The 12,168-nt window shown below is 38.2% G+C and overlaps 1 protein-coding gene across 1 annotated transcript in view; it reads left to right on the forward strand.

Moving 5' to 3' along the window:
• Positions 1-12,168, forward strand: part of Rpa1 (replication protein A1) — a 54,733-nt gene that overhangs the window by 36,964 nt on the left and 5,601 nt on the right. Inside the window, exons 7-15 of the mRNA XM_076870208.1 lie at positions 17-149; positions 1,479-1,581; positions 3,306-3,374; positions 3,518-3,710; positions 3,866-4,005; positions 4,370-4,518; positions 7,066-7,198; positions 9,457-9,633; positions 11,300-11,407. Of these exons, the coding sequence (XP_076726323.1) occupies positions 17-149; positions 1,479-1,581; positions 3,306-3,374; positions 3,518-3,710; positions 3,866-4,005; positions 4,370-4,518; positions 7,066-7,198; positions 9,457-9,633; positions 11,300-11,407 (1,205 nt within the window). The remainder of the gene's footprint in view (positions 1-16; positions 150-1,478; positions 1,582-3,305; positions 3,375-3,517; positions 3,711-3,865; positions 4,006-4,369; positions 4,519-7,065; positions 7,199-9,456; positions 9,634-11,299; positions 11,408-12,168) is intronic.

The raw sequence follows: 12,168 nt of genomic DNA on the forward strand, positions 1-12,168 counted from the left end.
GTGTGTGTTTGTAAAGGTTCTACTGCATCTAAGGCTTTTGGTGCTCCAAAGACATTTGGAAAACCTGGAGGAACCAGCCTATCATATCCTTCTGGGGGGACGCAGTCCAAAGTGGTACCCATTGCCAGCCTCACCCCTTACCAGTCCAAGTGAGTTGATGCATAGGTCAAGTACAGAATGTAGTTACAAAATGGTATAGGAAGTTATTGTGAGCTCTAGTGTGACTTAGGTGTGAACAGTTACCACACTAGAGTGGGTTTCTTTATTCTGAGGAGAGGAGAGTACAAATTACAACAAACTTTAACTTTTCTATCAAAATGAATAACATAAACAGCAATCTGCCATAGCCTGTGAGGTTTCATTCATTTTTGAAGAATTTAAAATTTAAAATATTTACTGCTTGAAGAATAGATCATTAGGCTGTGAATAAAAATAAATATTTGTGCTAATTCAGAAGGCATTTTATCTCATATAAGTAAGTGACCTTCGGTCTAAAAATTGTTGCTATAATTTAATTTGGCTAAGATAATCTGTACTACTTGATTAATCACGTAAATATACCCTGAACATGTATTTGTTTTGTGTGACTTTTTTTTTCTATTGAAAATTAGTTCTTTTTCTAGAATTCTTTCAGATATGCATTTATTTATTCTTCAATATTTGGTAATATAGATAAAATTAATTCCCCTGTGAAATTGTAAGTAAGGAACCCAGTATGCCCAGCACCTGCTTTTAAGATGGGTACTAGGCTTGGGTCTTGTCTCTTGGGCCCTGCCCTCCCTCCCTTCTTTTTTGTTCATCCTAGAAGTGGTGATGGAACTCAGGGGCACTCTACCAATGAACTGTACCCATATCCTTTTTGATTTTGTATTTTGAGACAAAAAGTCTCACTAAGTTGGGGGACTGATCTCAAATTTGTTATATTCCTTACTTAGCTTCCTGAGTTGCTAGGATTATGGGAATATGCCACCACGCCCAGCTTAATGGGCTTTTTCAAGGTCATACAGCTTCAGTGTGTTTTCTTTTGGTGGTCCACAGACAAAATGTTCTTTGGCTTATAAGAGCATGCATTAGAAATGAAACAGGAGTTTGATACCGGTTATATCAGTTCCAAAAATTGAAAATAGTGGCAAAATGTAATTGCTGGTATTACTGCATTTTTTAGCTTAGATCCTTCCATTAAGGGAAGATTGTTGCCTTGGTGATGGCTTTTGGAGAAGGCACAGAGTTTATACATTTACTTACTTGACAGAAGAATGATTTAGTGTTAAATCACCTTGTATGTTTTACTCTTTGTCTATCCTATAAACTGTCAAATCTGTATATCATCTTGGGGTTTAATTAGCTGGATTAAAGTACAACTGACATTGACAAATGGAATATGCATAAGAAAAGAAAGGCCATAGGAAGATGATTTCTTACTTCATCTTTATTCCAAGTAAGACACCAAACACTAATGTAACCTGTTTGGTTTTTAGGTGGACTATTTGTGCTCGTGTTACCAACAAAAGTCAGATCCGCACCTGGAGCAATTCTCGAGGAGAAGGGAAACTTTTCTCTATAGAACTGGTTGATGAAAGTGTGAGTATATGCCAAGTGGATCTTAGGCTGAGCTCTGCTGGCGTATGTGGTGGAGATGTGAAGGGTTAAAGGTCATACATAAAATCCTTGAACTTAAAGGAAAGCATTTGTTGTGTTAGAAATTAGTTTTCTAAATGTGTAAGTTGCCTCACAGGTACAAAAAAACCTGAGATGTTCTGTCTAATTTGCTGGAAGCTTAGTTGAAGCTCTAGGATGTAATATCTACTAATAAGCAAATTGGGGCTTTGACCCCTCAACAAAAGGCTGGCAATAAGCCACCTTGTATAGTGAATGGTGTGTGGGAAATGGGTTCTGTCTGGGCAGATTGTCTATATGCCTTATTTAAATGAAACAGAACCCTGATGTTAGGACAAAATTCCTGAGCCGTGGAATCTTGAGTTTTGATAACTGATTTGCCCATAGTTTTGTTTATAATGGCTAAATTATACTTTTAAGTATTCTTTTCAAACTGCTGCATATTTCCTATTGGCTTGAACCCCCAAAAGTGAGGGGAAAGAATAATTTATTTTCTTCTCTTTTATGGAAGATAGTGTAATTATTATCAAAAAAACTAATTTTCTGCAAGTTGTTCCACCAATCTGCAGTTGGATAAAATTCCAGCATTTATTTTTTCTTATTCTGTAACTTTTTTTTTCTTTCCCCCCTTGGTGGTACTGGGTACTGAACCTGTGGGCACTCTACCATTGAGCTATATTCCCAGCTTTTTTATTTTGAGTCAAGTTGTCACTAAATAGTGCAACCTGGCCTTAAACTTGTAATCCTCCTGCCTCAGCCTCCCAAGCAGCTGAGATTACAGGTGTGCTCCATCATGCCTGGCCATCTGTATGTAACATTTTGATTGACTGAAAAATAAATGTGAAAATCAAATCACAAGCAACTTAAAAATATTTCTTGAGTGACATTTTGGTAGTGATTGCTGAATGTGAAGTAATTCATCACCTAGGTTGCAAGTGTGAGAAGCTGCTGAATCATCCTGGTTCAGCATCCTTCCTGTGGGCTTCAGTTGTGTCCTTAGTATCTAAAATTTGTTTATTGTCAGAATATTAAACGTGTCATTGTTTTGTTTTAAGTTTCTAACTTGAGGTTAGAAAGCATGATTAAAGCATGATTATAGGATCAGCTAGTTGAACTCTTGTTTAGTCAGCGGATGGCTTAAGTATGATTTAAGATGTGGGTTTCTGGTATATATGCAGCCTTCTCAATCAATGGTCCATTTTGTGCTGTGCCACTGCTCAAAGGTCTTTTTGTTTGTTTGTTTGTTTGTTTGTTTGAAACTGGGGATTGAACTCAAGGGCACTTAACCACTGAGCCATATCCTCAGCCCATTTTTGTATATTATTTAGAGACAGGGTCTTGCTGAGTTTCTTAGCATCTCACTAAATTGCTAAGATTGGCTTTGAACTAGGGATCCTCCTACTTCAGTCTCCCGAGCCACTTCACATTCGGCAATCACTACCAAAAATGTCACTCAAGAAATGTTTTTAAGTTGCTTGTGATTTGATTTTCACATTTATTTTTCAGTCAATCAAAATGTTACATACAGATGGCCAGGCATGGTGGAGCACACATGGTGGAGTTACAGGCATGTGCCACTGTGCTCAGCTCAAAGGTGTCATCTTAATGCTAAAGCGGCCTGCCTTTTCATTGGTTGAACTCAAGTGTCAAACACCACAATCCTAATCTACCCTCACTTGCTTCTACAGGGTGAAATCAGAGCTACTGCATTCAATGAACAAGTGGACAAGTTCTTTCCCCTTATTGAAGTTAACAAGGTACGAAAGTGTTGATTTAAAATTGATGTAGTTGGGTGGTACAGTGAGAACAAGGAGACGCCCCTTCATTGGAGGGCAGTAAAGGGTTTTTATGCCCAATTTGATAAATTATCTTGCATTCAGTGGCTTGGCTTCTTTTACAGGTGTATTATTTCTCAAAAGGCACCCTGAAGATCGCTAACAAACAATTCTCTGCTGTTAAAAATGACTATGAAATGACTTTCAATAATGAGACTTCTGTCATGCCTTGTGAAGATGATCATCATTTACCTACGGTTCAGTTTGATTTCACAGGGATTGGTGACTTAGAGAATAAGCCTAAAGACTCACTTGTAGGTAAGTCCAAATATGAGAGAAAAAGAGTGGTGATGATCAGTTTTATTTGCAGTATATGGAGAGTTTAAATAAAGACTTACAAGCTTGTCATTAAGCCTTGGTCATGTTATAATGGGAGCCTTGACCTCTTTTAAAACTTTGTTTTTGTGCTTTAGACATAATTGGGATCTGCAAGAGCTATGAAGATGCTACTAAAATCACAGTAAAGTCAACCAACAGAGAAGTTTCTAAAAGAAATATCTATTTAATGGACATGTCAGGGAAAGTGGTGAATGCTACTCTGTGGGGAGAAGATGTAAGTACTTGACGCTTAATAGAATGCTCCACAGGTTGGCTGTCTTGTCCTATAAGTTGTGGGGCTTTGGTCATGTGGGTGTCAAAGGGTTGTACTGTCGCAATTGTTTGAAATCTTTTCTTTTACTTTTGTGGAATGTACTATGATTTCAGCTTTCTCTGGTTAAAATGTTCTTTCCTGTAACACTAGGAAAGTAATGATAGATTAGTTTTTATATATCACTGAGCAGATTTGTTTGAGGTCTATCTTGTATAGATTTTGTATACATTGATTATATTCACTCTACTGTTGACTGTTTTCTATAAAAAATACTTTGCGTGTTCTTGCTGGTGACATTTGTGTGCATTTGGTGTTCATTTGGCAGGCTGACAAGTTTGATGGTTCTAGACAGCCCGTGATGGCCATTAAAGGAGCCAGAGTTTCCGATTTTGGTGGACGGAGCCTTTCCGTATTGTCTTCAAGTACTATCATTGTGAATCCTGACATCCCAGAGGCCTATAAGCTTCGTGGATGGTAGGTTTTGTAGGACTAAACTAAGATGAATTATTTAGTCTACATTTGGAAAAGAACGGGTTACCATCAGTATGTGAGTTCTTTGCCAATTAAAAGGCTTCACTATTAAATGTAGCGGTTTCCATGTTTCCTGGTGGTGTTACACCTTCTGAGAGGATGATTTTAAAGCCCATAATCCATGACAAACCTGGACAGTCCAGGGAGGCTGTTAGAATGTGAGTACTATATGCTGACCTCCATCCTGCCAAAAAAGGGTACCAAACTGTAGCAGCAATGTGGGGAAGGACTGCGTGAGGGAAGGACTGCATGCTTACACGGTGAGCTACAGGGGTCTGGCATGAAGAGAGAATGTGCTTTCTTACTCTGTGGACTCTCTGGTGCCAGTCACATCTCTAGTATTACCTGGACTCTGGTAAAGCATGGTGGAACATTGGGATTTTTGTTGGCATTATATTGCTATTCCCAAAGCACTCAAGGGATGAGGAGAGCTATTGAAATCTCCTCACAATATCTAGCTTTTTAAGGCATTAAGACTCTGCTATAAAAGAGCACTTCACCCTGAAACATGGTATGCAAGAATTGATGCGGTCAGGGAAAACACTTTAACTAGCCCAGGCTTAAATAATTTGTATAGCTGGTCACAGGGGCATGTGTGTCAGCTTCCAGCTGTGTCTTAGGGTTTAAGTGACTTCAGAATTGGCTCATATTTCATACTCCTCACTTTGTTTTGAGTCTAATGTGAACCAGTAGTGTAGTATTTAAGTAGTTTCAGGCAATGTATTTGGAGTGTTCATGTCACTTTAGCCATCCCCATGAGTACAGTCCACATATATCTATTTAACTATTCTGGTAGCTGGCATTGTATTATAAGGCAGAGCCCATTATAGTATGACTAGAAATAACCACAGCTTCAGTTTGTTTTTGTTGCTTGATTTGCTTTCCGGCTCTGGAGTTCGACCCCAGGTTAATTGTGTGCCCACATTTAAGGTGTTCATATTTCACTTGTCAATAACTGTGATCCCTGGCAACATAAAAAGACATGGCTGTCCCCAGAACAAAATAACTTGGCATTGATCAAAGAGAAGTTTGGTGCACATACCCCACATAGGCAAGGATTAGTGATGTTTAGATCTTGACTCTAACAAAGTGGAATTTTTATTGTAAGAAGGGCTGCCTCTCTCCTTGCTCTGTTGACTCCTGATGAGCTGTCTTTGGTGGCAAATGTCTCCTTGGAGTTTTTGAAACCGTAAACTTGTGTAGCTAGTAGTGGTGAAACAGATTTATGGACCTTGCTATGCCTCTGTGATGGATTTAGCTGCTTACCTGACAGAATGAGAAGGCAATTGTCTGCAGCTTAGGGCAACATCCATTCTATAAGATGGTCTCTTTTAGGAAGCCTATTCTGTACATGGTTAGCTTTTAGTTATTCACCTTTTGGATGATGTTGGGCATGTTTTTAATCTCAGACTGACTACTGCCTGCCACAGGTATGTTTCTGAACCACCTTCTACCTGGTCTCCTTTCCTTCACATCACCTAATAGGTGATCAGGAAGTATGATGAATTTTAATAATGATTCGATACAAATTAAGTTTAAATTGGCATAAGTAAAATATCACTAAGAAAGTAATTTCAAAAAAAAAAGGAGATAATGCCTTCTGTTAGATTACTTTGGGTTATATAATTGTTGAAACTCTATCAGGCTTTAGAAGTTTTCTACCATAGAAATGTTTTTTGACTAACTTACTCCAACATGTTAACTACCCCTTTTAATACTAAATACATTTCAGTGCTGATAAAAATGCGTCTGCAGCCATTGGCACACATCTGTAATCCCAGCAATTCAGGAGGCTGAGGCAGGAAGAAAGTTCAAAACCAGCCTCAGCAATTTAGGGAGACCCTGTCTCAAAATAAAAAATGGACTGGGAATGTTGCTCAATGGTAAAGCATCGGGTTCCATCTCCAGTACCAACAACAACAAAAAAGGCATCTGCCAACTGAGATGAGCATTAGTAGCCCAAAGGATTACACCATAGATCCCCATTATTACTTTCTCTTTTTGACTTTGTGTGTTTCTGTTTTGAGGCTGTAGCCCAGCCACTCTTGATATGCATGGCTAGTTTAGAAAGAGGGTCTATGGTACTTTGGCACTGTTTGTTTTGACCACTGGGGGGCATCAAAGCAAATGAGATAACAAAGGACATTTGGTTTCTTCAGTAGACTTAGGGTGAAGTAGAAGATACTGACTTGAGTCCATATGACCATGACTGATGTGAAAGTTGGGTGCCGGGGCAGAGAGCTTATGTCTGGTATATAGAAACAGGTGGCACATTTGAAAAGTACATAAAGTGCCTGTCCTTCCCACTGGAGCTGTAGCTTAATGGCTGTAGCTCAGTGGCAGAACACTTGCCTATCTTGTGGGGAGCACTGGATTCGATTCTTAGCACCACACAAAAAGGAAACAAAGGCATGCTGGTCATCTACAACTCAAAAAATAATAATAATAAAAAAGAAGTGCCTGTCCTTGTTTTTTTTTTTTTTTTTCCAGGTTTGACTCAGAAGGACAAGCCTTAGATGGTGTTTCCATCTCTGATCTGAAGAGTGGAGGAGTAGGAGGAAGCAACACCAACTGGAAAACCTTGTATGAGGTTAAATCAGAGAATCTGGGCCAAGGTGACAAGGTATCTTGTTCCTCACATTCACAAGATCATAGAAAATGTGTACAAAGGGATGAGTTTTGAAATGTGGTATGCCTTGAAATCTGGTTTCTGATCAGAGCCATAATTCTTACCCAGGGCTCCCTGCCCAGAGGGTGACACAGTAGTTGAGAGTCACCACCAGAGTGAAGGGCTGTGCTTGCAAATGGGAATATGTTGTGGCCCCCTAGTATGTTGAGGCAGAAAATGTGAAAACCTCTTAGAGGGATCTTGAATAAGTGGTAATAACCAAGCTTTGTATAATATGAACTGACTTCACATCCATATTTCTTTTCTGCAAATCAAAGTGTCACATATCATGGAGACATTTTTTGAACAGAGCATTAGTCAGACCCAGTGTCAAGTGTCCAGCAGTTCCCATTTGCTTTAACCTCTCATAGGCTGTGAGGACTGGCTCTGGTATTTGACTTAGTTGCAGCTTTCCTTTCAAGGTTTGTACTTAATGACCCCTATCCCATCTTGATCTAACCTGTTGTGTCAGTAAAGTATTTAAATCATTTATTTCTCTTTTATGCTTCCCCAAATAGCAATCCCTGCTCCTTTCTTGTCATCATATAAGATTTAGGTTTTAGTCTCTTATTGTTTCATTTCACCGTACACCCCCATCCATCATTGTCATGAACAGCAACTTATGACGCTGTTATATAATGTCTTGATAATGAAACATTGAACAAAGCTGTGTTGTCCTGTCACCCAAATTCTTTCTTAACTTAAAGGTAGCCAATATGTAATAATAAATCGGACATATAGGGCTGGGGATGTGGTTCAAGTGGTAACACGCTCACCTGCCATGCGTGGGGCGCTGGGTTCGATCTTCAGCACCAAATAAAAATAAAATATAAAGATGTTGTGTCTACCGAAAACTAAAAAATAAATATTAAAAAGTTTTCCTCTCTCTCTCTCTCTCTCTCTCTCTTTAAAAAAAAAAAGAAAAGAAAAGAAAGAAATCAGACATATAAAATACCTGTCTATACCTAGACTTCCAAGTTGAGTCTGGACCTAACCCACAAATATAGAAAACCACATGCATGCTGGGCATGTGCTCTACTGATAGGCTCATTCCCAGCTATAGAACCATCTAAACTGGGTACTAGCCCTGGCTCACCCACGTTGTTTTGCCTCTTTTGGTCTGAGATATCATAAAGACATGGTGATGCTGACCTGACTCTGAATTCAGGGTACACCCAGAGTCAGCTGCTACCTGCCAGTACTAAGATCTGAGATCCTCTGTGGGGTGCTAAAAGAAAAGACAAATATCAACAAAAATCCCCAAAACAAGACTTATCCCTTGCTAGATTTACTCATTCATGATTTCTTTGCTTAGAAGGCACATCTCTTAGGCATTGGTATTTTTGTATTCTACTGAATGACTCAGACCAGGAGTTGGCAAACAAGGCCTAGGGTCTTGTCTAACCTGCCACCTATTATAAAGTTTTAATGGAACATAGCCACATGCTTCCATCTACATGCTAACCGTGGATCTTCTTGCCCCATAATAGCAGGGTTGAGTAGTTGCAATAGACAGTATTATTGAATAGCTCATTAGGCCTAAAATACTCACTGTCCAACTTTTTTTTTTAATATTTATTTTTCAGTTGTAGTTGGAAACAATACCTTTATTTTATTGATTTATATGTGGTGCTGAGGATTGAACCCAAGGCCCCTAATGTGCTAGGCAAGTGCTCTACCTCTGAGCCACAACCCCAGCCCTCACTGTTCAGCTTTTAGCAGAAAAAATCTAGCTTTATCTCTGGCCTAGACAAAGATAAAGGTGAATCTAGGGCCTAGAAATCACAGTCCTTGATTTTCATGTGGGAGGATTGGCTAATCATAGCTGCATTAGATTTTTGTGATCTATATTAGTCTATTTCCTAGATTTGTAGCCTCTAGAGGGTCTGAGGCTAAGGAGGAACAAGTTTTGTCTTGCCTATAATCTTCAAAGATGAAAACAATGTCAGTTTTAATTAATTAATTGAGTCTAATTTAGAATGTATTCTTGTGTTGATAAGGAATTATATGCTTTAGAACTTGGTTTACTACCTTTGTGGGTTTTGTAAGCAGTACGAATTATTTCTGAATTATTCAGAGTGCATGATTCCTTGTACTCACTTTGTGAGCTTAAGAATTTGAGTACATGTATGTAGGCTTTGAGCTGCCGTTGCGTCTAGTCCTGAACATAGGCTTGGTGCTCAGTGTCCCATTGTCATTCTTTTCTTCTGAAGGCAGACTATTTTAGCTCTGTGGCAACAGTGGTGTATCTTCGCAAAGAGAACTGTATGTACCAGGCTTGCCCAACTCAGGACTGCAATAAGAAAGTGATTGACCAGCAGAATGGATTGTACCGCTGTGAAAAGTGTGACAGTGAATTTGCCAATTTTAAATACCGCATGATCTTGTCGGTAAGTAGAATGGGTAGATGAGAAGCAATGTGGTATTTTTTGAGTCATTCCCACGTGCCAGGCACTGTGGATACAACAGCAGAAACAAGATCGTTCATGGTAGGAAGCTTACAGATGAGTAAGTGCTGAAGAGCTTATTACTGTTCTATAAATAAGGAAGGAAGGGCCTTTCACTCAACTGAATAGCAGTCTGTTTTCAGCTACTAAAAGCTTTTTTTTTTTTTTTTTTTTCAATGCCAGAAAGTTATGTTGAGATGCCCTGGCTGATTTCAGTCTTCTGTGCATGTCATACAGCTTACAGTATTGGTGGCACTCACCTGCTAACAGTTATGAAGATAAATTAATTTGAAATGGCATTTCTGGAGAGCAATAATTGTACTTATACAGCCAGTGCCTATATTTAGTTATTTTTCTTATGGGTAATTTGTTCTTCTAGCCATGGTAGGAATGTGACTGTGTGCTCCTATGGGATTGTTGCTTTTTTGTATTGTAAAGATTGTTCATTTTTCTTTCATGACAGTAACTGGTAATGATACAATAAAACAGGCACTCTTGCATTTTTCCACACAATGATTTGGCAATAATATATCAGAAGCCTTAAAAATGTTTATATTTCCTGTCAGGAAGTTGGAAGGCTGAGGCAGGAGGATTGCAAGTTTGAGGGTAGCCTTGTCAACATAGCAGATTTTTTTTTTTTTTTTTTGCGGTGCTAGGGATTGAACCCAGGGCCTTGAAGTGCATGCGAGGCAAACATGAATTTTTTTAGAATTAAAAAATAAATAAATAAATGCCAGGGACATAGTTCAGAGACATATGTTTCAATCCCCAGCACCACAAGGAAAAAAATAAAAAACTTTAGTTCATAGCACATTGCATCTGGAGGTGACCTAGATTCCATGTGCCTGGAGTTTGCATCTGGAGGAGAGTTTGGTTAGGCTCAGTCCCCACTGAGCTCTGAAATCACACATCCACAGCCTCCATATTAAACTCCTTTCTATATCTTTCACAGTTTTTAGGATATAGTACAGGTGCCCCTTAGCTTAAATGGATTACATCCTGATAAATCCATGGTAAGTGGAAAATATTTAAGTTGAAAATTTATTTACTATACCTACCAAATATCATAGCCTTACCTACCTTAAACATGCTCAGAACATTTTTAATAGCCTATAGCTGGGCAAAAATCATGCAACACAAAGCCTGTTTGGTCCCCACCCCCCATATTGATTGATTGATTGATTGATGAGGATTGAACCCAGGGGCACTGAGCTACATTCCAACCTTTATTTTGAGGGAGGATTTTGCTTGGTTGCTGAGGCTGGCCTCTAACCTGTGACCCTTCTCCCTCAACCTCCCAAGCTGAGGGATTGCAGGTGTACATCACCACACTCAGTTTACAAAACCCGTTTTATGATTAAAGTCTTGAATCTCATATAATTTATTGAATACTGAACTTAATGTGGAAAACAATTATTGAATGGTTATGATTTTTTGCATAAGGTGAAAATTATTAAGTCAAATCACCCTAAGTTGGCAACTACATCTATATGTAATGGTAATATTTTTTCTCTTGAAAATCATTTTAATGAGTGGAAAAAGTTAATCTCTTGCTTTCAGTGTGTCTTTTATTATTTCTTTGTTGAAATAATAAAATTATGTATTTTAGGCAAATATTGCGGATTTTCAAGAAAATCAGTGGGTGACTTGTTTCCAGGAGTCTGCTGAAGCTATCCTTGGACAAAACGCTGCTTATCTTGGGGAATTAAAAGAGAAGGTTAGCCACATATTTTATTATAGCTGTAATTATTCTCATAACAATGAGCACTTTTTTGCTGTTTAATATTTTTTGGTTTCCTAATTTTGGGTGTTATATATCATTTCATAGTCTGGTGGTTATTTGTTATCACATCTGATTTTTTTATAATTTTGTCCATTCTGAATGTGTATAACAATGAGGTAATGAAACAGGTATATAAAAAAAGCTTTACTATTAAGGCACCTTTTTTGGGAAAGGGTTACTGAGGATTAAACACAATGACGATTAATCACTGAGCTACATCCCCAGTTCTTTTTATTTTTAACTTTAAACACAATCTAAGTTGCTTAGTGTCCCACTAAGTTGCTGAGGCTGGCTTTGAACTTGCAATCCTCCAGCCTCAGCCTCCCAAATCACTGCGATTATAGGCATGTGCCACCAGGCCTGACAAAATAAAGCACCTGTTTATTCCATATAGATACTATGTGTGCTTCTTATCACTCAAATTTGGATGGTAAATAACCCAGAGTTTAGGTGTGCCTTTTTAATATAATAAATGCCTTCCAGAACATTTGAGTCAAATTCTGTTTTAAATGTACACATGAGGTGCTTGCTATTAAAGATCATCAGATATAATTCTTATGAAGCAATTTTCTTTCATAAGATTTTACCCATTTTATTTTTACAAATTCGAATTTTTACATATTAGGATTATTTAGTGCAGAGAATAGACTATTAATTACTAAGTTGCTCAGATGTAACATAGAAGACTAGTAAAC

This window comes from Callospermophilus lateralis, chromosome 11 (assembly GCF_048772815.1).
Source record: "Callospermophilus lateralis isolate mCalLat2 chromosome 11, mCalLat2.hap1, whole genome shotgun sequence".
NCBI lineage: Eukaryota > Metazoa > Chordata > Mammalia > Rodentia > Sciuridae > Callospermophilus > Callospermophilus lateralis.